Source organism: Alosa alosa, chromosome 3, assembly GCF_017589495.1.
Source record: "Alosa alosa isolate M-15738 ecotype Scorff River chromosome 3, AALO_Geno_1.1, whole genome shotgun sequence".
NCBI lineage: Eukaryota > Metazoa > Chordata > Actinopteri > Clupeiformes > Clupeidae > Alosa > Alosa alosa.
Window position 1 is genome coordinate 13,844,204 of NC_063191.1, and position 25,115 is coordinate 13,869,318.

The window sequence follows — 25,115 nt, forward strand, 5'->3', positions numbered from 1 at the left end:
ATGTTACTTTCTGATCGGTAGCCTAATTAGAAAATAATACAAAAGTTAATTAATGCTATTAAACAAGTTTTGGGTATGTTTAAAGAAATAAAATTTTCAGGATTTTCATCACCCAAATTCCACCTTTTCTGTAGAATGACCCAGGTAGGCTATAGCTAATAATTACCAATTTTCCCCAAGTGAATGATTAGGCTATGTTATATAGAGGCCAATCCTAGATATCATAGGCTAGACTCATCCATTCTAAATCTGTAATCTTGTCACACGGATTTAGGCCACTATTTAAAAGAGAAAATGTAGACAAACAGTTTAGACCCTTTTTTATATGTACCTTTAATTGGATATAGGCTACAGGAGTATGCTGGAATTTAGGCCTATGACATCGACCAACAGAGAAAGACTATTGCCTTTGTGCTATCTAAGGTCGATATGTGTCCAAAAAGTAGGTTGTGCACACTGTGTAGGCAGGTTTATGCTGATTGTTACGCCAAGGGATGGCCTAAGAAAGTAAGGTATCTTTAAGCCTGGATGTTTTGTACGAACAGCCTTCATCTGTGTAAGCAAAGTGGCCTGAAGCATATATTATGTGTCTCATTTAATATTTGCTTTATCCTGCTCTCTGTACATCAGAGTTTCTAAAAACATGTATGCATATTCACATGATCCACAATATACATTCAGCATTTCTACATGATACTGTGTAAATGTACAAAATATAATGTTCTTTTTGTGTGGAGGACACAGCATTGGCTTTGTTACTGCAGTACAAATGTTTCAGCAGTGCTCTCCATAAGCAAAGTCAATAGTGCTTGTGATTGTCTTAAAATGTTCCATATTTTGGGCTTGTGCAAATCAGAACTGAGTCTGGTGGAGCTTGGCAACTAATCGGAGAGCTTCTCTTTGGTAAGTGTATACTGGTGTCTTGCTACTGACTTCCCTCCACTGAATCCGTTCGGATAACATTTGACTGGTGGCTACCTGGTGGATTGAAGGACAGGAAAAGGAGTCAGTTATGTCTGTCACAAAATGTTTCAGACATTGTGTGTTTTTGTGTGTGTGAAACTGAGTGAGAAAGAGAAAAATGACAATGTTTGTCTACCATTCCAGATCATTACAAGTCATCTGCAGTAAGTGTATAACTGGTTAAAAAAAATAATAATAATGTACCATGCGGTTCAGTTCATTCATGAGGGACCCAGTACTGTCCAAGTGAATGTTGAGAACAGTGGTTTCAATCCAAGCATTGTCTGTGTTCCTAGGGTCATCAGCATATCCCTCATATACCTGGACAACACAAGAAGGAAAAGGTCCAATTTGGTCATATGGACAAATTAAGCTCCCAGACCCTAACCCAGTCCATTACTTCTTGACACATGTCTCACATTGCACCTTTGGCCTGACCAGGCCAGCCTTTATCGCTTGCGAAACTAATTATAATTTTTATCTGTTTTTAGTTAGTGGAGGGGGCAAAAACACAGCAGGAACAATCACACAGTCACACATTTGAAATCCATTTTTGCCCACACAATAATTGGCAAAAACATTCACATGGCCGTTATCATATAATAACTTTGCTAATATAGTAATTGGTTACTTTACTGTGTTATGCCGGCTGCCATCTCCTAGCTTGGCTTTGATTCTCTGATAGAGCTTATCCCCGAGGAGGTTTTTCAGCCTGCTTGGGAGGGGCTCCCCTGGTTTTAAAGCACCCTGTAAGAAGATACACACAGTATGAAGCATTGACTCCCCCAGTAGAACTTTCCAAACAGAAAGATACAGTATATTTACTTAAACTATTCAACACAGAATACTTTATTCCCCAGGGTGTAGCACAGTGATAATTAATGAGTTTGAATTGTCTAGTAAAGAGTTCAAAATGATCTTACCCCTGGCATAGACCAGCATCCTTCAACCTCATTCCAGACAGCTAGGAACTGAAGAACTGAATGGTCTTTGTCTTGCCAGCTACAGAAATACACAGTGTGTAAATAAATTACTCAAAGTACTTCCTCAAGTCCTATATAACCCGAACACCTCAATCTAATAAAAATAATCTAGTATCTCAGTTATGATCTCAGTTATGGGATTAGTGTGTTATTCATTTGTTGAACTCACTGAGTTAGAACTGGGTCAAGGATGGGATTTGGGCCCAGACTCTGCAGGGCTCCTCTCCCCCTTATCCCTGTGCGCCCACCTGGGTTCCTGTCAAATAAATTGGTGATATGTGAACACGCTGGGGAACGGGACATGAAAGGAACAGAAAAAAGTGACATCTACTCACTTGTAATTGTCTAAGGTCAACTGTTCTGCTCTGTGAAAGAGAAAAGGCATACCAAAAAAGGGATGTCAAGCAAATATTTGTTATTTGTTAGCTTTGAAATATGGGTGAATTAAGACTCATTTTGAACCTACTCATTGATTGGCTCTGCACTGTAGACTTCAGCTATGTATGGGGTGAAGTCAACCTGGAAAGAGAGATACAGGATAATCACAACCATCAGCATGAAGATGCCATTCATAAAATGGCATTTTCACATTCAGGAAAAGGTCAGATGTTGTCATGTTCCACAGAACCTCAATTTAAATGTTAATATCTAACCAGATGAGTTTTTCAAAAGGTTACAATGTAAATTATAGTCCTATTCCAGTCATATAACCGTTATAATTTATTCTAAACCTGATAGTTCCGGTCCTTGATTGTGATTGGCTGAATCACATTCGATGCCGTTGTAAAATCCAGCACAAACATACACCTTGCCCACATCCATTCTATATTACTGCACTACCTTAACTTGATACAAAAGTTAAAGTAGCTGTGTCTTAACGTTGCTTGGCAATCATTCAGATAGAGGAAATATATTTCTTGGCGGAAGAATGATTATCTATTAATAAATCGTTATATTTCTCGTTGCTTTGCCTTTACTTTATGAAACTTTGCCAGGTATTTATAGCAACAGTTTTAGAAAAGCAATAAGCCACTCGAGTCCGTAGATTACACTGATTCTACAACAGCTAAGGGGGGTTTTAGGCACTCCACTAGCGAGTTGTGCCTAACAACGCCCCTTAGCTGTTGTAGAATCAGTGTAACCTACGGCCTCTCGGGGCTTATTGCTTAAATATAAATGCCTAGCTCAGGTGTCATAACCTTTATAGTGTTATGGAATGTTAATCAGGCACCTCCCAAGGCACTTTTTCCTCAGGTACAGGGAAGCGCTTCTTGTTGGTACCAGTGTAGAGGAAACTGCGGGCGTGGAAGTGGTACTGTCTCTTCTCTGTCTCTCCATCAATCTCATGCTCATGCCCTTCACTCTCTGTGCTCCTAGCTGTGGATGTGACAGAGAGGATGCTGATGAGGAGAGGAACTTTACTTACTGACCCCAGTTAATCATGTAGTTAGTTGATTTGGGAAGAAGGCAGTCTAAAGCCACTTCACTTACACATGGAAGGCGGCTCTTCTTTAGATTGGTAACCTTGGGCTTTTAGGGTGTCCATGATCCATTGTAGTGCTTTAGCAGACTGGGAGACCTGCAATACAAGGAACATTGGAAAGTTGGAACACAATTCATGCCTGTGGGAACATGCATTATTCACATGGGCGTAGATTTAGGGTGGGGCGCTCATGACTAGTCCTAACCAATATTTTAAGATGACAAAATTGTCCCCACCAATATTTTAGTGAACTCATTTGTGCTGCTGATCATTCCGACAGCCAGCACGACAGTACAAGAAACGTCGTCGTTTGATTGGCTGAAAAACCGAGGGGAAGGGTTATCTGACACGCATGCTGCACACACATTGCTTTATTCTTGCACTGGTAGTCAAGCGAGCGGGTGTGTCAACCATAGACATAATATACATAGACGCCGCATCGACTACTACTCCTTACTAGCGCTGACGAGATTTGGAGCCGCCATCTTGGACCGGTCATCCACTCCACTCAGTGTAATCTGTTTGGCCGGTGAGATGAGCTGTCAGCGCACTTAATTAATCATATCTCACTGAATACCGAACAGATTCTCACGCGGTTTTTTTTTGCTGCAAAGGTCATACATGTAGCTATGATACAGGACACATGATTTAGCGTATTTTAATATTCATAGTGGGTTTAACAGTAATAGAATATTCTGATATAGGATATAAAGTGACCTGACGTCCGATATCAAAACTGGGAACATAATCCATGTTTGACAGCATAGACAAAACTAGTTTGATACAAGTTTAATGAGTTAAATATAGTTCACAGTTGACAGAAAAGTTCCATCAACAGCATTATTCACAGTCCACAGAAAGGTTCCATAAACATTTAAGTGAGATCAGTGCCATTCAGACATCTGCGGGGTATTCCAAGTAGGCCTATGTGGTTTAGCGGCCGCATTTCTTGTTTCCAGCAGCCAATGCGGCGTCTATGTATATTATGTCTATGGTGTCAACGACAACGGTAAGTTACCAGGGCTGTCTGTCAATACATAGGCCTACCCAGAGAATGACGGGCTCTGGCCTACCCCATAAAAGGCCAGAGTGAAACATTTTGATATTCCCTTTTCCCTTCAGCATACATACAAACCCCTTTTTGTGGTGTGTAGATCAGCTATGCCACCCAAGAAGAAGAAAGGGGACATACAAAGCTTTTTCATAAAGCAGAGTGTAAGTAAGCAAAATAACTAGCCACACAAGCTAGCAGTGGTAGTGACCAGGCTTTCAAATTATGCAGATTCTATTATGTGGAAAAATAGTATTAACTGGTGATAGCATATGTTACCCAGGATATTGTTAAAGATAAACCTAGCTTCTGTAATCTTTCAACCAAGAAGTCGCGCTATCACAATAGATGCTATTACCAAGTCACTGAATGTTAATTAGCCTACCTTAAGTTAGAATCTTGGAAGTCACAATAAACATTGGATCTGGACATTTTTCGTTTCTATTCTGTTTATGTTATGTATTTCTGAGTGTAGCCAACACAATGCAGAGAAATAAAAGGGAGACCCAAATTCGTTTGAAGGACTGTCATTGCATTGTTATGACACATGCTGTAAAAACGTGTTGGCAATGTGAATAAGTTAACACTGTTGGTTATTCAAATATAATGAATCATTATTTGATGAATAATATCCAAATAACACTATCATATACAATATGGTAGGAGGGTTAAACTCGCTAGCCAAAGGATAGGCTACAAAATGAATGAACCACTTTGTATGCAGGAAAGACAGCATCAAACCACTACAGATGGATGGCAGGTTGAGGAAACAGCATCAGGGCTTCAGGTGAGGTTCTAATTATTAGCCTATGTCAAATTGTCAATTCAGTTGGAGTCAGCAGCATGGAGTAGATTCACTTCTGTATTGTGATATTCTGTATTGCCAACAGTCTAAAATAACAAAGGAAATCGCCATGAAGGCAATGGTATCTTACAGCAAAAGAATTCCAATTACAGTTAAGCAAATACAAATATAATTTAGAGTCGCATAAATGCATAGACATATTCAATCCTAAACTATGGTGCATTTCCGTATTCAGTAACATAAATAAAATATTTATGTCCCCACCAAAGCTGAGACCAAACCTACGCCCTTGATTATTCACCCTTTTGTTCGGTTATTTATTTATTCTAAGGAAATAGAACAGAAACAACAGCTCTGAACCTGTTCCTCCAGCTGAACCAGCCGCTTTGCCGTGGTGCCCCGGTCATGCTCTCTCTCCAGCACCTCTGACATTGAGCCAACCCTGTGGAGCAAACCACAACAATTCATCAGAGGGCTGCTGGGCGTTTACTAAAAGACTGAGTCATTTATCCTTGTGTCCTTGCACAAAGTGAGTACACATTAAACTTCTGTCGTTAAGGTGCAATAGGAGATTAAACGAGGGATGCTCTGTAGGATCTGCAATAGCAGTTTTTTTATACCAAGAAAGTCCTTCTGTAATGTCTATCAGATTTGTCACATGTTGTTAGACAGACAGACACATACACAGGCTTACAAACACACCCATACACACTTTCCCATTCTCCCTTCCCTGACAGGGTGATCACACACATATGTACACATACACACACACATGCATAAAACACACACCTGTCTGGTGTTTGATGTTTTGACCAAGTGGCATGAATAATTTATTAAATACGACTAATAAGAAAAATAGCACTATCTCTCTGTTGTCCATGTGGATTACCGGTGTCCAGAAAACATTTCTCATCTTGGTTCTGTGAGAGCCTTACCGGTCAGCCGTGTCCTGGATGCGACGCTCCATGCTCTCACTCTTCTCCTGACGCTGGGTGGACACGTAATTCTCTCTCATGAAAGTCTCCCATGACATCAACTCCTCCTCCTCAGTTTTAGACAACCGCTGCCCTGTACAGAATCAGACCCAAGTCAGCCTTTCTGTATTGAACGTGTTCATGCTCAGTTGGTAATGGCTTTGGTATAGTCCTTGATTTTAGGTATGCATGGATGCTAAAGTAGAAAATTACTTCCAAAATGGTTTGGGTCATAAAAAAGAGGGCTTTAAAGAGTTAAGAGTAATAAGATAAATTAGCCTGGTTTGCTGCCAAAATAACATTGTTTTTTTAGCTGAAGTACATCACTCTACTAGCTGTGCATAAAAGCATCTGATTGGTTGATAAAGTTATCAGGTGACCATTGCACTCACTGAACTGCTTGTGCTTCTGGGGGCGTTGGCGCATAATGAAGCGCCTGAGCAGAAGGTAGATGTGGCTGAGGAGGATGAAGGGAGGGGGCGCAGCCGGGCGACTGTGGTATTCCTTAATCAGCTCGTACCTCTGGAACTTCCAGATTGTGTCAGTGTTGTCCTGCACCTCCTGAAATGTGTAGCTGTTGAAGCAGAAACAGTAAAAAAAAACCTGTGATTTTGTGTGAGGCAGCGATGTACGAAATATACTTACAGAAATATACAGTATATATCATTACATCAATACAGTGTTTTAATTAAATCTCCCAAGGAAATTATATCACAGGCTGTGCAGAGCCTACCAACAGAGAAAGTGTGTAGTGCATGCAGTGTGGAAGTGGGAAGTGGGAAGCAGATGCTTCTTATGAGAAGAGTGAACTCACTTGAAGATGGCAATGAGGAGGTTGAGGAGCAGGATGTTGGCAAATAGAAGGTAAACACACAGCATGATGATAGTCAGCCACTCAGGAAAGGCTGGCATTTGGTTGGCATTGAGCATAGGGCATTTTGGTCGCATAGGGTCAGTGCCATTCACAGTGCAGGTGGATATGTCAAACTCAGCATCTAGATGGTTTGGGCACAATTGTACATGTAGTAATTTCACTGGATGAATATCCGTATAGAAATATACAGTCTAGCTATGTATATACTTTATCTATTTCTTTGCATACACTGTTTGCAACCCTCTCCTTAACTGTGTGTTTAAATAACATCTGAATATGACTCACTGTCGATGTTGGTTGGGACATTGCCGAATATGATGAGGTAGGGCTCATACACAGCTCCTCTGATGATCCAGTCCAGTCTCTCCTCGTTGTGGATCAGAATGCCCTGTTTAGCCACCCCGTAGGCCACCACCCAGATACTGAGCAGGAACATGAAGAAGAACAGGTCCATCATCTGGAGAGAGGGACAAACCAGTGCACATAAGCCATCTGCTGTCGCTCATAGAGACAGAAACAGATTGAGATGGGATGCCTTGTCGATTGTATATTTTAAGCTAGGTATGCAACCCACCATCCTTTTGACAATGATGATTTTTGGGCCCAGGGTTCGGCTGATGGTGAAGATGGCCATCAGTCGCAGACAGAAGATGATGAAGTCGATACAGAGGATGACCTTTCCCGCATAAAACGTACTGCTGGTCCACCTGCAGGGGAGAGCAAAGAATTCTGGGTAGTGACAGAGATGATACCTAGTGACTTTTAAAGGTATTATTACTGAATAATCGAACCTGCAGGCAAGACCAATGATGAAGAGCAGGATGGAAGCCACATCTAAAATGTTCCACAAGTCATTAATATACATCCTGGCTTTCCTTCGGAACCCAAATCCATCCGGATCATCAAAAAGCTAAAGTGCATATAGGAAGATTGAGAAGAGTAGAGAAAATGAATCAATAACGGGACTTACACACAGGTACACAGTACACAGGGAAATTAATCATTCACAATATTGGCTGTTTATATGTTTGAGTGCATGCTGTCATTGTATTTACTCATAAAGAGGAGCAAGAAACAACCAGAGAGAAAGAAACAACTTGGTTACGTCTTACCTGTCTGACCTCTTCAAACACTAAAGAGGTCAACCAGATGTAGAGCAGATACTCCCTCCATGACGGCATGGACTGGAAGTCGATCATCAGCACGATGGAGAAGAGAAACAGGAACCCAAAGTAGGAGGCGATGTTCCAGAAGAACTTCACCTGTGGGGCTGCGTAGAAGCTCCCCAGTCTGGCTCGGCAGCTCAGCGGCTTCAGCTCGTCACTGTCCTGAGGATCGCTGGAGGAGCAGATCTCTCTCAGTAAAGTTGTTACAGACAAACGGTCTCCAGTAGCAAATAGCACAAAGCATCAGCCCCACCACATGAGAGCGTAGATTAGTTCCCACGTGAGTGCATTTGATTGGACACTGAATATGTGGCTCTGTGGCTCATCTTGTTCTCACCTGAATATAGTCTTCATCCTGGCATCGCCCGAGCTTCCCGTCACAGACTCCATGGCCACCATCTCCTCTTTCCTCAGGGCCTCCCTCTCAATGTCCTCGTCACGTCTGGAAACAGAGAGGCCTCATCAGTTCATAACCAGGGTTTCAGGTTGTATTTTCAGTTTTGATCTAATTTATCCAGTCATAATATAAATAGTTGCTGCAATCTCATCTGGACATAGTTATTATGTGTTTAACAAACAACACATCACAACACAAGTTGTGTTATTTTTAACACATTAGTTGTAAGAGTGTACACAGTATAACAAAAGCTATGTGTTAGAAACCACGCAAATTGTGTTGTCCCTCTCTGGACATAGATATGTGTTAAAAACAACACAAGTTGTGTTATTTTCAACACATTTGTTTTAAGAGTGTGGATTTGCCATACTAGGTTGTAATAAGAAAAAGGTTGATCACAATAAGGAGAAAAGTACACAAATGTGAATACAGACTGTCTTTAATTAACCACTGTAGCTTGGCAAGATGTGTGATGCTGTTTTATCCAGATGTATAGAAAAGCTTTCCTTTAAGTGTACCTATAGGTTATGAAGCCTGTGTAGATGAGTGGGGAGAACAGCATGCAGAGGAGTATCTTCCACGGAGGGGTGTCTACAGCCAGCTCTCCATACCAGATCTGGGTGAGGAGAGCCTGAGGCAGAAATACAACCTTATGTCAGATCAGCAGGCCACAGAAAACCAAGGAATTACAAGCCATACTTTCTTAAAGTAAAGGTCTCATGATATCCTTCAATGAAAAAAAACAGTAAAACTCTGTTAAGAGCCATGGTTTAAATATTTCATTCACCCCTAACAGAGAGACAGAGGGAGAGAGACAGACAGACAGACCTGAACCCCTGAGTGTGCCACAAAGCTCTTGTCGTTTGCCTCCAGTGCCAAGCGCAGACATGTGGTTTTGCCCCAAGATGGTGAGATTCGGATCAGAAGTCTCTGGGCTCGCTGGTCATCCCAGCTATGGCACTCACTAAACACACCTGGGATATCAGTGTGTATGTGTGTGTATGTGTGTGTGTGTGTGTGTGTGTGTGTGTGTGTGTGTGTGTGTGTGTGTGTGTGTGTGTGTGTGTGTGTGTGTGTGTGTTTGTGACAGAGAGAGACAAGATGACAAGAAATAGAGAGAATGAGAGAAGAGAATGGAATAACCATCTATCTAACAGAAATAGGAGAATTACTGCTATTCTATATTTAGCAGACATTATCTACATTCACTGATTAGAAAAGCATCCTCTGTAGAAAGAAGAAATAATGTTTAAAATAAGCTGAGTCATGTTGCTCATTCAAATTAGCGAGACATCTTTTTTTGTTTCAGAATTTGGCTCCCTTAAAGTGACAGTTGGCAAGATTTTTTTTTATCATATTTACTGAAACCAACACTATGCTCCGACAGAACAACATAAATCAGCCGGTTTTAGAAAAAAACCCGCACTTCTACCTCCACCTAGAGCCTATTATTTGTTTTGCAAAAATCCACAGATCCCGGTTCTTCTGGTCCAATCAGAGCAGGGCTGTGTGAGATCTGACTGTCAATCACAGTCTGGTGCAGCCTGGTGCGCACTGACGAGCACAAACTCGATGAGAGGGTGTTTGGTAGTACTTGGGGAGGGGCATGAGAGTTGTAAACATTCAAAACATTTGGCTAAGTCCCCTCAATCTGTCAGACTTGACAACTGCAGCTTTGAGAAATATCAATGAACTGCATTGAAGAGGCCCCTTGAACCACATTGAACCATATTGTTTACATTAGTCATACATTTCATATCTAAAAAGAAACATGCAGCTCAGAGCGACTTCTGCATCAAGAGCTCCCGAAAGAGCAATGCGCGTGTAGGACTAGCACAGTGCTAAAGTGGGCATGAAGCATGGGTTCACCAGCATGAAAGTCAGAAGACTGAAAACATTGCTTAGGGCTTTACCAATGGCCTGTTTCTCATAGTGGTTGGCAAGTTCTCTCATGTCGTTGGCATCTTCTTCGTCATCATTCTCAGACTCCTGTGCCAGCTTTTTCAGAATTTTGCTGGCTGCCAAAGCAGCAGCCGTGCTGTCTCTACACTGTCAAAACAGCACAACATTTCCATTAATAACGTGACAAACATGAACATTGGTTTTGAAACACTTGCTCAAGTGATTTATGGAAATGAAACATGCAGGTGATAAAGATAGCATGGATAGTTTATAGTTAAGTCAGTATGCTGCATAAACTGCATTTCCTGTGTTGATGCTATGAAGCATGTCTGCCATGTGCATTTCCAGTTTAATTATTAAAATACCTGCCTATGAGGGTTATGAAAATATATGAGCCAATTAAAAAAATGCTGATATCTATGTATGCTGGATGAATCTGAAACAAATTCCCCTTTCAGTATGTCCATTTCAGTCCACCAAACGCATATATGTGACTCACTTTATCACAAGTCAATTTCCCAGTGTTCATGTGAATTGTTTCAATGGTTTAAATTGTTATGATAGTGGAAGACAGGGGGAGTACTGCAGTTGTAGGTGTTGCATTCAACCCATTCTCTTATAGAACACAGTGGTGTTTTCTGTTGTCCTGTACCTGTTCCCAGGCAATCTGGGCCAGCTCTCTGTTATTCTGCAGAACGGCCCACAGGAAGAAGTCTCTCCCAGGGTCTCTCTGAGGGATGAGACAGTTAACAGTTTTTTTGACACTCAAAATCAAGAAACTATGGAGTCCCTAAAGGAATATGTACAAAAAAAAAATGTTTTCACATTTCTGGTGCGCACCAGGAACTTTCCTGTGCTCACCTAAAACTCAAAGCCCCTAAGAGGACATAGATATTTTTTGTAAGCTTCTGGTGTGCACCAGAAACTTTCGCACCAGAAAAAAACAGGTGTGCACCAGTTTCTGGTGCACATCAGTTTCTTTTACCAGATATTTGCTCACCAGAAACTTTTTTTTAGGCAAATGTCCCTTTAGGGGCTCCATAACAAACTTCTATTCATACACTCTTCATCCATTATCTAGATCAATGACACTTATTTTTTAATTTATGTCATAATTTATGCATACACTTCAGACTTACAATCACAGTGTTGTCAAGGTTCTCGTCGGCCATCTTGATGAGCTCATGCGAGGGCGGCAACGAGTAAATGGGCTGGGTAAAGCTGCCCAATAGCTGGCGCACCACTTCGGCCACAGTGGCTAACGACACCTGTCTCCGCTGGCACGGGCTGGCCAGCGAGCGCCGGCGCTTGTCACCCTGCAGCCGCTTGACCAGCTTGCGCAGGAAGAGGCAGCTGGGCATGGTGGTGTAGAGCTCGCACAGTGTCTCCTCTTCAGACAGGAACTGGGGGATGCTGACGCCGTTCTCCAGCAGCAGCCGCACAAACTCCGACTTGTGGCCCACCAGGGCCGAGAACATGGCCTTGTGCAGGTCGCCCGACTGCAGAGAGAAGAGAGGAACAAACAATCCATGGGGCCATGCTGACTCTATATTGTCAGGACAGCTGCTTCACAAGTTCATATTGTCATGAGATCACTAAAGTATTTGGAGGGGAGAGGAACAACAAATGCATGGAGCCCTCTAGGCTCCTTTAAAAAAAAAAAAGAAAGTGTATTCTGATCAAAATGATGTTATGCTGTTTCAGGATGTTGAAGAATATTATGTGAGAGGGAGTGCACATGTAGAATAAATTGCACCTTTCCACTGCTGTGACCTCGGATAGAGCTTTTTTTTATTACAGTAATTGATTTAAATATAAACATGGGTTGAACATGACAAACATAATGCAAATGTTTAAGGCTAAAAGACTGAAAGGCATCTTAAAATAGTAAAGGTGAAACGTAAATAGTGTTTAACAGGCACTCCTCTACAACTGCTTCAAGCATTGCAAAAATGGCCTTATTAGCATGCATCCAACTGTGGTGAATGCCAACCTGCCACTGGCTCTCCTCTGTGAAGATTTCGCTCTCAGCAATGTCCACACGGTTCCAGGCCACGGCCAGCTCCAGCTGCCTCTCCCAGCCCCTCTGCCCTGCGTTCTCCTCACTCCTGGACGCTAATGGGGCACTCACGTTATATACACATTGTACATAAAAGGACAAACACCTCTACATTAGCGTTACAGTGGGCCTGCAATTAATCACCTCTCTATTTAACTCATTTGAGCGATTTAAACAAACAACCTAATGAAACAACAATTAACTGGCTACTAATTTATGTCGGCAATATCAATGTTTGTTTGAACGATTTAAACAATGATGACCTCTCCAGTCATGAATGTTTGTGCGTGAGAAACACTTAGTGATCTCAAAAATGCAGTCAAAAATGATGATGACTCTGCAAGACCTTTGCGAAGTTGAAAGATCAATAACAAATCTAATCATGTAGAAAGTGATGACGGAGAGTGGGTTGGCTCGACTGAGGGATGTTCACAGTAATGGGTATCTGTTGTGATGCTTTTCAGTTCCACCTCAACTAAGTCTGGATCACTAACCATCATGTAATTTAGTTTGAGGATAGAAGCCACAATGGATGATACATTGGGAAAGTCAAAGTAGCTTTACACTAATAATGGGCATCTATTGTGATACTTTTCAGTTCCGCCTCAACTGAGTCTGGATCACTAACCATCATGTAATTTAGTTTGAGGATAGAAGCCACAATGGATGATACATTAGGAAAGTCACAGTAGCTTTACACTAATAATGGGCATCTATTGTGATACTTTTCAGATCCGCCTCAACTGAGTCTGGATCGCTAACCATCATGTAATTTAGTTTGAGGATAGAAGCCACAATGGATGATTCATTAGGCAAGTCACAGTAGCTTTACACTAAAACTCTTTCTAATACTTTCTAATACTTAGTCTCTAAGTGCATCATCTATTACTGCTAAAGTGACTTAATAGTATTTCAGTTTGTATTAAAGTATAGGATTCCAAATTGAAATGCACTGAGTTGTTGACTTGTGGGATAAAAATACACATCTGAGTCAGGCGTGAGGTCTGGCACAGAGTGAGATGGGGATGGGCACCTTTCAGGAAGGCCTGGAGGATGGCCACATCTACATCGCTGTTCTTGTCCTCGTCCATACGGAACACAGTCAGGAGATGTGGCATCCTGATGATGTCCTGGATCTGTGAAACAGTTTCAGAGTTAGGTGTGTGTACTTACATATGCATACTGTATTAGATTAGATTAGATTCAACTTTATTGTCATTTAGCAGAGTACAGGTACAGAGCCAATGAAATGCAGTTGACATCCAACCAGAAGTGCAAAGAAGCACCAAGTGCAGGTAGAGTATGGCTGTGTAGACAATAGAGATTAATAATGTACAGTGTATAGTTGGATGAATACAGGTTTCCAGATGACAGATGACTCTATATAAATAGAGTATATATGTTGAGTATAAATAGACATTCTATATAACTATATATATATATACATACAAAAATATATATATATATATATATATATATATTTGTATGTATATGTATATACATACATGTAATATATGTACAATATATTGCTCAGTTTATGGACAGGCTATGGAATAAATATGTGTATGTGCACATATATATATAAATATAATGTAAATGCTAGACAGAAGGTAAAGTGTTGTTCAACAGTGCTACAGCCTCTGGAAAGAAGCTGTACCTGAGCCTGCTGGTGCGGGAGCGCAGGCTCCTCTATCGACTAGACTGAAAAGACCATGGTTTGGGTGGGTGGCATCCTTGACAATGGATTTGGCTTTGTTTTTTCAACGTTTATGATATGTGTCGTGGATGGAGGGGAGTTGGGAGCCAATAGTCCTTTGAGCAGATTTCACTACTCTTTGTAGTGCCTTGCAATCAGCAGCGTTGCAGTTGCCGTACCATACAGAGATGCAGTTAGTGAGTATGCTCTCAATGGTACAACGGTAGAAGTCTGTTAGGATCCTAGGACATAGGTGTGCTTTCTTCAGGGTTCATAGAAAGAGAAGGCGCTGATGTGCCTTCTTCACCAGACTGGAGGAGTTGAGAGACCAAGAAAGATTTTCAGTGATGTGGACCCCAAGGAACTTAAAGCTAGACACACGTTCCACCTCAGCACCGCTGATATGGAGGGGGATGTGTGCCCTGCTCTTGGCTCTCCTAAAAATTCCACAGTGATCACCTTGGTCTTCTGGGTATTGAGTGCCAGGTTTTTGTCTTTGCACCACAAAGCTAGGTGCTAAACCTCACCTCTATATGCTGTTTCATCCTCTTCTCTGATCAGGCCCACCACTGTGGTGTCATCTGCGAACTTGATTATAGCATTGGAGCCATAAACAGGGGCGCAGTCGTGGGTGAAGAGGGGGTAGAGCAAAGGGCTCGACACACAGCCCTGCGGCACTCCAGTGTTCAGGGTGATAGTGGAGGATGAGAGGAGAGACATTCTAAGTGAAGTCTGCGTCTTCCATCCAGACCTTAACGGCTTTTGTTGTTGGTTTCACACGTTTGATGACTGGGGTGTTTACACTTTCCAACTTGGGCGACGGATTTACAAGTCTAATGGTAAGGGCCATTAGGCAGGAGAAACAAAGAGAGGTGGTCGGACTGACCAAGGTGGGGGAGGGGTGTGACTTTGTAGGCATCATGCACATTTGTGTAGACATGGTCCAAGGTTTTATTGTCTCTAGTGAAGCATGAGACATTTTGGTGGAATTTAGGTTGTGCAGTTTTTAGGTTGCAATGGTTGAAGTCCCCAGTGACAATAAAAGCCCCATCTGGATGTTGAGTCTGAAGCTTGTGAATGACAATGGAAAGTTCTTTCATTGCTGCTTTGCTGTTTGCATTAGGTGGTACATACACAGTAATAGCAACAATGCAGCTGAACTCGCGTGGAAGGTAGAAGGGCCTGCATTTGATGACTAAATATTCCAGTTCAGCAGAGCAATGAGTACTAACAGTGACGCAGTCCGTGCACCAAATTTTGTTTACATGAATGCATAAACCGCCTCCTCTGCTCTTACCCGAAGCCTCTGCTGTCCTGTCCGCCCTGAAGACAGAACAGCCTTCTACCTCCACCACGGTGGTTGGGATGTCTTTGTTAAGCCAATGTGTAAAGTGTTTCCGTCGCTTAACTAGTAATATGTAGACAATTCCAAGGCTCTGAGTTTGAATGCCATGCTGTACATCCATTGAATATATCACACATTTCCACTGCTGTGAAATAAATGTGTCTTTAAGATGAATTGATTTGTCCTTGTTTTGAGAGACTTTTTCATAGGGAGGTGTGTGTACCATGATACTTATGAACATGCTAGTGTGTTATGCTGCAATTCAGCAACTGAAAATCCACCATGGCCTTGTTGCGTTGACACCAGACTGCATATCTCACATGAGATTCATTGACTTACTAAACTTAAAGCGATGGTTCGGAGTAATTTCACCCTAGGGTCCTTTGCACCATGACCCCGAGCCAAACACCCTCCCAGAACCTTTTTTCCCTTGGTCGAACCCTGGTCGAGTAGCGGTGTCAGAAACTAATGACATTCTGCAGTCGTGATGGAACCAACTTTTATCTCGTAAATTACCCCACTAATAATGCCCTGAATGATACGAAACTTCTGCAGTAGTACAACTATTTCCCAAATCACGGAAGAAACGTCGACGCAGCGGTATAGTAGCAGATAATCAGGCAAGTCTTATTTATTTAAATAAACTCGTTATTTGACTAAAGGTCATAGTTGTACTACTGCAGAAGTTTCGCACTATTCAGGGCAAAACTTTCCATAATGCCTCGTTATTTGACTAAAGGTCATGCAAAGGTTTTAAACATTAAACTTGCACCAAATTGTTTCAGAAGTGCACCATTCGAAGGTTTTAAATGGGCAAACAAAATACACATCCATTAAGTGGTAGCCAGTTGGTACTGCTCTATCTATCCCTATGCTGGATAAGCCATTGTGATTGGTGCCTGGGTTTTTGGAACATTTAAAGTGGGTGTCAATGGCCTCCTTGCCAGGCTGACCTGCAGAGCAAATTCAAATTTCAACAGGTTCATCTGCATTCTCCCAGGCTACATCCTCTTCTATATTACCTTTTTGGCCCACTCGATGACCTTGATCTCAGAAAAGCTTTCGTACTCCTGTCCAAAGAACCTCTTCATGTGCCTCTGGATCAGAGCCAGGGTGACCTGTGATACGGGCTTCCCGGCCACGTTAGCGATCACGTCTGCCATCCGGCCAGATCCCTCCAGAACCACACACGGGGTGCCGTTCAGCATGGCACTGTAGATGGTCTGTTGGGACACAGAGATGGACACACTCTAAACAGTCAACTCTGACGGTCAATAAAAATGATAATTATTAACATAACTTACTTAAAACTACTTACATTACACATTAAAATGTATTTACTTATAAATAAATTTCTAAAAATAAATTGCTTATAAATAGGAACTCATGGTATTGTAGATGCTGTTAGGACACACAATGGACTCGCAGCAATATGCTAGATTCCCCTACGAGGATAAATTAACTCTATTGGCAAACAGAAGCTCTTACATTCAAAGTGCCCTGCCCTCCGTCCAACACCACACACACTACAGGGATCTTCACATGACTCTCTGGAAGAGGTACGAGATGCAGTCAAACACACACAGGTTACTTCTTTATTTGTGTCCACAATTCAGAATAAATATTACATAAGGACAACAATTTGACGAGGACAATAATTGCTCACACAAGGTTCAGTCATGTGATTCTGTTGACAATAACAAAGCAGCAGCAGAGCATTATGTTATGGATACACACAACTCCTTCTCCAAATGTGGCGACTTTTACACACACACACACACACACACACACACTATAAGCAAAGATTTGCAACCATTTGCCTGATATCAGTGTTTAGTATGTTGGGGAGAGGTTATAATGTTATGTATTTTGTCAATCACTTTGGAGAATAGTGTTCACCAAATGCATTAAGTTAGGTAACTTTAAAATTAACTTTAACATTAAGTTATTAATACCTCGCAATAAGTAAGTCATAAGCAAATAACTATACAGTATTTAATAGTATATAGTCATATATGTCTAAATTGTCCATACAGTGAGTGTGTGTGTGAAACAGCTGACCTCGGTTTCCCAGGGGCTTCTCTCCGATGAGCTTCTCCAGGCAACTGCGCAGGCCGATCTCCACGCCATACTGGCCGTGCGTGCCGTCGTCCACCAGCAGGAAGTGCGAGTGGTTGCTGTCCAGGCAGGAGAGCCGGCCCTGGCTCTGCTCATCCAGTGTGTAGTTGGCAGGGAAACAGCCCTAAAGAAAGACGGGCATAAACAAACAAACAAATAGACAAACAAACAGACAGATAGACAGACAGACAGAGAGATAGACTGTGAGACAGATGGATGTGTGTGGCATGAAGTGGAACAGCATAGTTCAAATGTGATATATAAGGTTTACATTTTGTGTATGTACATACTCTATATGTATAGTATGCCTATGCATCTACAGTACACACACTGGTGCTGGTGCAAAAGCCATATTAACACTTGTTCGTCCATACCTCAGGGTGTACGAGGGACTGGCGTTTGTGTACGGTTCCCCAGGGGGCCACCCCGATGGCCACGATCTCGCCCCGGGCAGAGCTGCTACTGAGGGTGTAGTCACGCACGGCCATCCCCACATGCTTCATCACCCCAGTGTGGGTGCCCCCAGTGATGATCCAGGCACCTGCCCAACCACCAGTAATACTGATAATTATTACAACCATACCAGATACAGGATACAGGAAATATATATCTTTATAGTCCAACAGGAGAGAGTGGGAACATGGATATGTGCTTCTGATGGCAGTTCGGATGGAAATCATAAGTACTTTTAAATGTATAATTTCATTACTTAGATTTAGATTTAAATCGGTGTGCCGATATCAGCCGATATTGGATATTTGCTACTTTATCGGCCGATAATTATTTTTAAATTAAGTAGGCCTAAAAGAAAGCCAAACAATGATTCATCTAAATTTCCAGCCCAACTGTAAAATAATGTTAGCAATGGTTGAGTGACGGATGCTTGATTGTTTGTGTATTTGTGAAAGATAAACGCAGTTATACTGAGTAACTTTACTCAGTAAAAACCTAATGTATTCTCTAACCGGGCCACGTTTCCAGCACGGTTCCAGCCGATACTGTGGCTGCTGTAACCTGTTATGATGGGTGCCAAAATTAAAATCAACACACAATGGAACCGTTCTGCAGACGCAATCATAAAGCATAAAGTAAATAATTTGAAAGTTATCGTAGCATTGGTGTTTATCACAGATAAGAACAAAGACCTGACGCTTAGCTATTATTCATCATAATGATTTTTTGTATAAGAACCTTTCATTAGGATATCAGATAGTTAGGCCTATTTAAACACAATGTCCTACCTTGATCAGAACTTTTCAATATGCTAAATGAGTAAATGTTTACATTGTGTCTATTAAAAATGTTTATCGGCCGATTTATCAGTTTTTGGCTCTACTTGAATTACAAATTGTTTCTGCAAATGCAATTACAAAACTGCAACTTAAAAGGTGTAAATTATCATTTATTATCAAATATAAGTCATTTTAATGATGTCAGTACAGTAATGATATACGGTCATAATGACGAGTCTATTTCATGTGTAAGTAAGTATAACTATGGTCTTCAGGGATGCTGTCAAGGGCTCTTAATGCAGTGATTCTGTTTAAAGGTTAAGAGATTCAAACTTGTGTGTGACCCCAAGAAACTGGCACTGCATATAGCATGTTGTCCTGCTGTGTTATTAAATGCTGTATTTGAGCTGCTGTTGATAACGAAGTGTGCTGACCTGTGCTCTGGGCGACTTTGATGAGTCCCCTGCGGAACTTCTGCTTCAGGTGTGTCCTCATGTAGAAGTTCTTGGCCCCACCTGTGACAGAGATGAGCAGGTTCGGGGGGCGGAGCTTCCAGTATTCCGTAATCAGGTGGTACAAAACATCAGAGGGGGTGTCTGAGGAGACACGCACATACTGCATGCACACACATACACACACATACACACACACACACACACACATGCATACAGTACATGAATAATTGCTCAAATCAACAATACAAGTGCACAAGGTGACATGAATGGAGAGGTTTGTGTTCATTCATACATGCACCCACCAACCAGGGTTTGTGCATGCTACTTTGCACACAGATTTGCAAATATAAAACAAACTAGCACATATATTCAAACTATTATTTAGAATGAGTATGATAGAAGGCAAATGAGAAAAGCGCAATCAAGCTATTTGTATTTAAGAATGCAAAAAAGGCAAATACGGCAGGCAGACGTGGCAGGCAGACGTGTTCACCTTTCCCATGTTTTGGCCGAGGCCTCCAAAGTCGATGTCCCCAAAGGCGTCGGTGGGAACCTCGCGCATGTGCTTCTCTCCCTCCCAGGACTGTCCCAGAAACCTCTCTGGCATGATGGCCTCCTCCACATGGTAGTCTTTGGGGTAGCCACATTTACAAAAGCCCTCTCTGCCAAAGACCACAGTGACACAGTATGGGAAGAGAATGATACTATGTAGGGGTTTCTGACAAAATGAAAATGTGTGCTGCTGTCAAAATTAGACAGGTTTTTGAGTAAATCAATGTCCTAATAGTTGTTCAGATCATAGTACCGATAGTAACATTACTGCCCTGTCTCTTGTTTAAAAGTCTTTGCCTCTCAGCAGGGCTGCAACAGTGCTGACATCCTCTAAACTGTAGTAACTGTAGTCATCAAAGTCTATTTTGGGAATCTTACATAAATTACCCCCATCAGGACACTACAGAATACAATGACAATACAATCCTCACCCTCATATGACCTGATTCACACATTCATGCAAATAGACATGTCATCCCACACTCTTCCATCAGACACACACACAAACACACACACACCCACAACCACACACATGCACACCAGGGATGGAAATTAAATATTTTTTCTACCTGCCACTGTGGCTGGTGGATTCCAAAATCTACCAGCCACTCAACTTTTTTACCAGCCACTAGAGAAACAGCATGAAAATGTTATATCATGATTATAGTAGGCTACCCAAAATGATCACGGTAATCTGCATTATTGCGATATGACTAAAATGTGCTGAGTTTTGCCCTAAACCTGTCCTCCAAGCACAGTAGCAACAAAACTAAAGGTCAACAGAACCACATTCATATGCTATAGTGTCTTGTCATAAAAGTGGTGTGGCTCCTTTAAGACTCCGTTTGTGTGAGTTCTGGAGCATCCTATAATCCAACTCTCTACTTCAGTGTTTCTCAAACTTTTTCAGACCAAGGACCACTTAACCAGTAAAAAAAACATCACGGACCACCTAGCTAATAGACACAATAGGCCTACTCACTGAACCACCTTGCTAATTGTCTTTGCACCTTACTTATTGTGTCAGAGGATTTATATGATTTAAATTGGCATAGCTTACATAGGCAGTGTTGCAGAACTGTTTGGATTTACATACAAGTTGGTTCAATATTGCAAACAACTCATCTATATTATGTTTTACCACGTCTGCCCGCGGACCACTTGGGATAGCTTGCGGACCACACTTTGAGAAACACTGCTCTACTTGATCTAACTATAGTGTACATCATCTGATTTAAATATTTACAGGTATCAAGGCTATATTTAACATTTAGCATTTATTTTCTATTTGGCCCGTAATGAAATCATGCACTGAACAATTTAAGCACAGCTCAGCTTTAAGAAACGTAATATGCATGCTTAGCATTTTGTGAAACTACATTGGAAAAACTCTGGTTGTACAGTTATCTAGGCGATATTGTTAACATTTATTTTGTATTTGGCCATATCATATATGATAAAAGCCCAACGCTGGAGACCGTGTAGACATTTCCTTCAATTTCAAAACCGGATTACTCGGGAACGGCTATAACTTGTATAAGGGAATGCTTTACACCTTTGCGTTCGGTAAATTCTGCTGTTTATTCTGATACGGTTTGTAATTTCTTTGAATGAAAAGTTTGTGAGATATTCCATCACGACGAATGGGTGTGGAGATGTCCGTCTGTCTGCCTCTAAATAGCAGCGTGTCGCGGGCTGTATTGAAAATACCTAGGCCTATGGGCCAATTCAAAAGATAACTACGTGAGAATATTAGCCTGTGAAGATATAACGCAGATCCACAGATCTCACTAGATTTATGTCTATGCAGTCATCCTGAAATAATCTAGCAGTGGCACATGAAAGCATAGTGACAGTTTCTTAATGGTAGTGAAGTGAAAGTGAAGCGTTGCACCAGTGCCTATAGGATATGCTGCGGTGGCGGCTCACTACAAGTTGTAGAACTTCAAATCAGCACGATTTACCCTTATAGGCTGGTAACGTTAGGCTACATGATCCCTACAGACACTTTCTTATTTTTAACCGTCAATAAGTATGAAAATTAGACCGGATCTAACTATTTGTGGTACGCTAGCTATACCCGCCACAGTGGCTGGTAAGTTGACCAAATTCACCCGCCAGCGCACAAAACTACCCGCATTTGGCGGGGGGCGGGTGGTTAATTTCCATCCCACAAATGCACACACATAAAACTTTATCAGACCCTGTTCCACCAAAACATATACAAGGTTAAACCCTGCACACCAGACAACACCAGAGCAGACAGACAGACGGACCCACAGACCCACCTCTCAGTCTGCACGTAGAAGCAGCACTCCTTCTTCTTGATATTCTCCTTAATCCAGGACTTGAGTGAGCAGCGCTGCAGGGAAGGGGAGAAAGTCAGGTACTTGGGGGTCTTGGCTATGCTGGCAGCCAGCTTCTGGACTAGAGTGGGTTCACTTACACCCTCCATGTTGAATAAGAGAGAAAAAAGAGACAGAGAGCGAGAGAGAGATGGAGAGAGGGAGCACGACAGAGCGGCGCCGCAGTAGGTTGCCGTGCCGACACTCAAAGCATCAGTGCCATCCGTTCTATGCTGTGCTGTACTGCAGCATCAGTGATGTCACATAGAGGAGACGGTAGCACAGGGGCTGCCGCTGAGCTCGGCTGAAATCCAAGCAGCAGTGCGCGAGCACACACTCACTCACACACTCTCTCTCTCTCTCTCTCTCTCTCTCTCTCACACACACACACACACACACTTGCTAGCAATCTCTCATGGAACAGTCCTGTAATCCCCATTAAGCAGTGTACTGTATTTTATGAATTATATATTGCATATGTTTCTAAATGTGGCTATTGTATATATTCTCTATATTATGTTTTACTCTACTGGGGGGAACACTGTTATGCATACCTGAGGTGAACTTTTGGGTGACTCGAGGTCAAATTTTCTGATCTTTACTCCCAGTAAGAAAAGGGGTCATGAAGAGGACACAGACAAATATAATGGTATTTTCAAAGATCAGTTATATTGCATGTTTAGTAAGATGGAAGGCAAGATGAAAGACTGAATTAACCCCGTTGTCTTACCCTGAGGTTGGATAGGAGATTGCTTAGTCCAATTTGGCCCAGTTGGAAGATATCTGGCTCATCTGGGTGGACTTTCTCAGATCTAGACAGCATTTCTGGAAAAAAAGATTAACATTTATTTGAGATCAATTACCTTTAGTGACCAATGGTTGAAAACTATCCTTAATCATGCTGCAGATCAGATATTAAAGCTGCAGTTGGCAAGATTTTTTTAATCATATTCACTGAAACCGACACTGCTCCGACAGAACAACATAAATCAGCCGGTTTTAGAAAAAACCCCGCACTTCTACCTCCACCTAGAGCCTGTTATTTGTTTTGCAAAAATCCACAGCTCCCGGTTCTTCTGGTCCAATCAGAGCAGGGGTGTGCGAGATCTGATTGTCAATCACAGTCTGGCGCAGTCTGGTGTGCACTGACGAGCACAAACTCGATGAGAGGGTGCTCAGTGGTAGTGGGGGAGGGGCATGAGAGTTGTAAACATTCAACATTTTGGCCCCTCAATATACTTATCTATGCGTACCATAGCCTATGCATAGATAAGTATAATAGATAAGTATAATAGATAAGTATAATACTTATTCCCGCAGGCGCCCTTTACCCATGAAATCCCTTATCAAATTTCCATGAACACAAAGCCTTTCACTTTCACAACATTGGCAGTAGACTAAAAGCTTAGTGTAGGCTACACATGGCCTGTGTGGGATCATAAAATATAGGCTGACGAAACATGGTAAAGTATCAGCATTATTTTACTGAGCTACTTGTCATTAGGTCTTGTGCCTATCCTAAAAAAGGCTGTTCCAGTGGTCACTGCGCATAAAGCAATATATTGCTTGAGGTCTGGGAATTGCACTTGAAGTTACTCGGTTAGGCTGGTCGGGCTTACAGTGCAGCATGTGTGTCAAGCCATGTTGGTCGTGCCTGTTTTGTGGCTGTCATACTTTGAAATGGCTTTGCAAGAAAACATAACCAGTCTTCCATCTTCTTTAAGAACCTCTCCAAATACGTCCCATACTTTACCCTGCAGTGCCGCAGTAGGTTGCCGTGTACTTAAGTATGATTTTTGCTGTATTTTACTTGAGTATTAATATTTCTGGAAACTTGTGACTTTTACTCTACATTTGAAAGGCAAATACTGTACTTTTGACTCCACATTTGAAATATGAGCATGAAGTACTCGTTACTTTTAGCCACTTTTGATTCTTTGAATGCAATAATGCCATAGTATCTTGAAGTTCATTCTTTTCAATAGTCCAATTTGAACTTGACTGAATTGATCTACTCATAATTCAGTTATCTGGTTTTGTATTCGGCAGTTAAAATTTTTAGATTTGTGAACAGAGAATGAATAATGATAAATTATATTACTGCATCCATCTGAACATTTGCAAAGTTATGAACATAGGTAAAAAGGTTTTTTTTGGATGTAAGGAACCAAAGGTCTGTTCAAGTCCTATGACTGACCAAAGGATGTACAGTATACCCTATTAAAGACCAAATAAAAATGACATTCCAATACATTGAAAAGGACAAATACTTGTACTTCTAAATACTTAAGTATTAAAAGCAAGTAGTGGTACTTCTGTACTTCAACTTAAGTAAAAATCTGACTCAACAACTTTAACTTGTATTGGAGTAATATTTGACAAGGTGTATTCACTTAACCCTCTGAGGTCGCGGTCCCCCTGGAAAGGAACTGTGTACTTCGTCCACCTCTGGCCATTACTACAAATGTAATTTTACATCACAAACATATTACTCAATTACCCATAGTTTCGGCTAAGGAAACAGTGCTTCTTCAACCCCTAATGAATGCACAATGACTGTAGAGGTAAACATCTCTCTATGATCAGTTTAACTGCACCATAATCCACACATATATCACTACACAACGTGCCAGGCTTTAAAGCAGAGTAGTAAAAAAAGCCATACCTACCATATGTCCTATTTATCTCCATAATTAGGTCTGTGTAGATGATCTC

General features: G+C 41.6%; 1 protein-coding gene across 3 annotated transcripts; it reads right to left on the reverse strand.

Annotated features, from left to right (window-relative positions):
* Window positions 1-212: 212 nt before the first annotated feature.
* On the reverse strand, window positions 213-25,115 carry trpm2 (transient receptor potential cation channel, subfamily M, member 2). 3 transcript variants are annotated; one of them, XM_048239980.1, is made up of 34 exons: window positions 25,070-25,115; window positions 23,131-23,225; window positions 22,344-22,417; window positions 19,997-20,165; window positions 19,483-19,663; window positions 18,191-18,357; window positions 17,760-17,940; window positions 17,187-17,248; window positions 16,721-16,921; window positions 13,691-13,793; window positions 12,592-12,713; window positions 11,738-12,097; window positions 11,251-11,328; window positions 10,610-10,745; window positions 9,525-9,670; window positions 9,215-9,327; window positions 8,637-8,741; window positions 8,246-8,471; window positions 7,925-8,043; window positions 7,708-7,840; window positions 7,419-7,590; window positions 7,074-7,254; window positions 6,652-6,833; window positions 6,221-6,353; window positions 5,646-5,727; window positions 3,438-3,525; window positions 3,178-3,323; window positions 2,413-2,465; window positions 2,282-2,311; window positions 2,116-2,202; window positions 1,887-1,965; window positions 1,600-1,710; window positions 1,168-1,284; window positions 213-978 (listed from the first exon to the last, which is right to left on the reverse strand). In XM_048239980.1, the coding sequence occupies exons 1-34, from the start codon at window positions 25,089-25,091 to the stop codon at window positions 853-855; spliced, it is 4,380 nt and encodes a 1,459-aa protein (XP_048095937.1). In that variant the 5' UTR covers window positions 25,092-25,115; the 3' UTR covers window positions 213-852. The 3 variants fall into 3 exon arrangements, with proteins under 3 accessions (XP_048095937.1, XP_048095936.1, XP_048095938.1); XM_048239979.1 differs by having other exon boundaries at window positions 7,708-8,043; XM_048239981.1 differs by lacking the exons at window positions 17,187-17,248; window positions 19,997-20,165; window positions 22,344-22,417; window positions 23,131-23,225; window positions 25,070-25,115 and having other exon boundaries at window positions 7,708-8,043; window positions 19,483-19,605.

Coding starts and splice junctions, on each gene's coding strand:
- trpm2 (XM_048239979.1), bottom strand. CDS start 25,091: ATGGAGATAAATAGGACATATG. Junction 11,329..11,737: donor ACCTTGACAACACTGTGATT/GTAAGTCTGAAG, acceptor CTCATCCCTCAG/AGAGACCCTGGGAGAGACTT. Junction 1,285..1,599: donor ATGGCAGCCGGCATAACACA/GTAAAGTAACCA, acceptor TGTGTTGTCCAG/GTATATGAGGGATATGCTGA.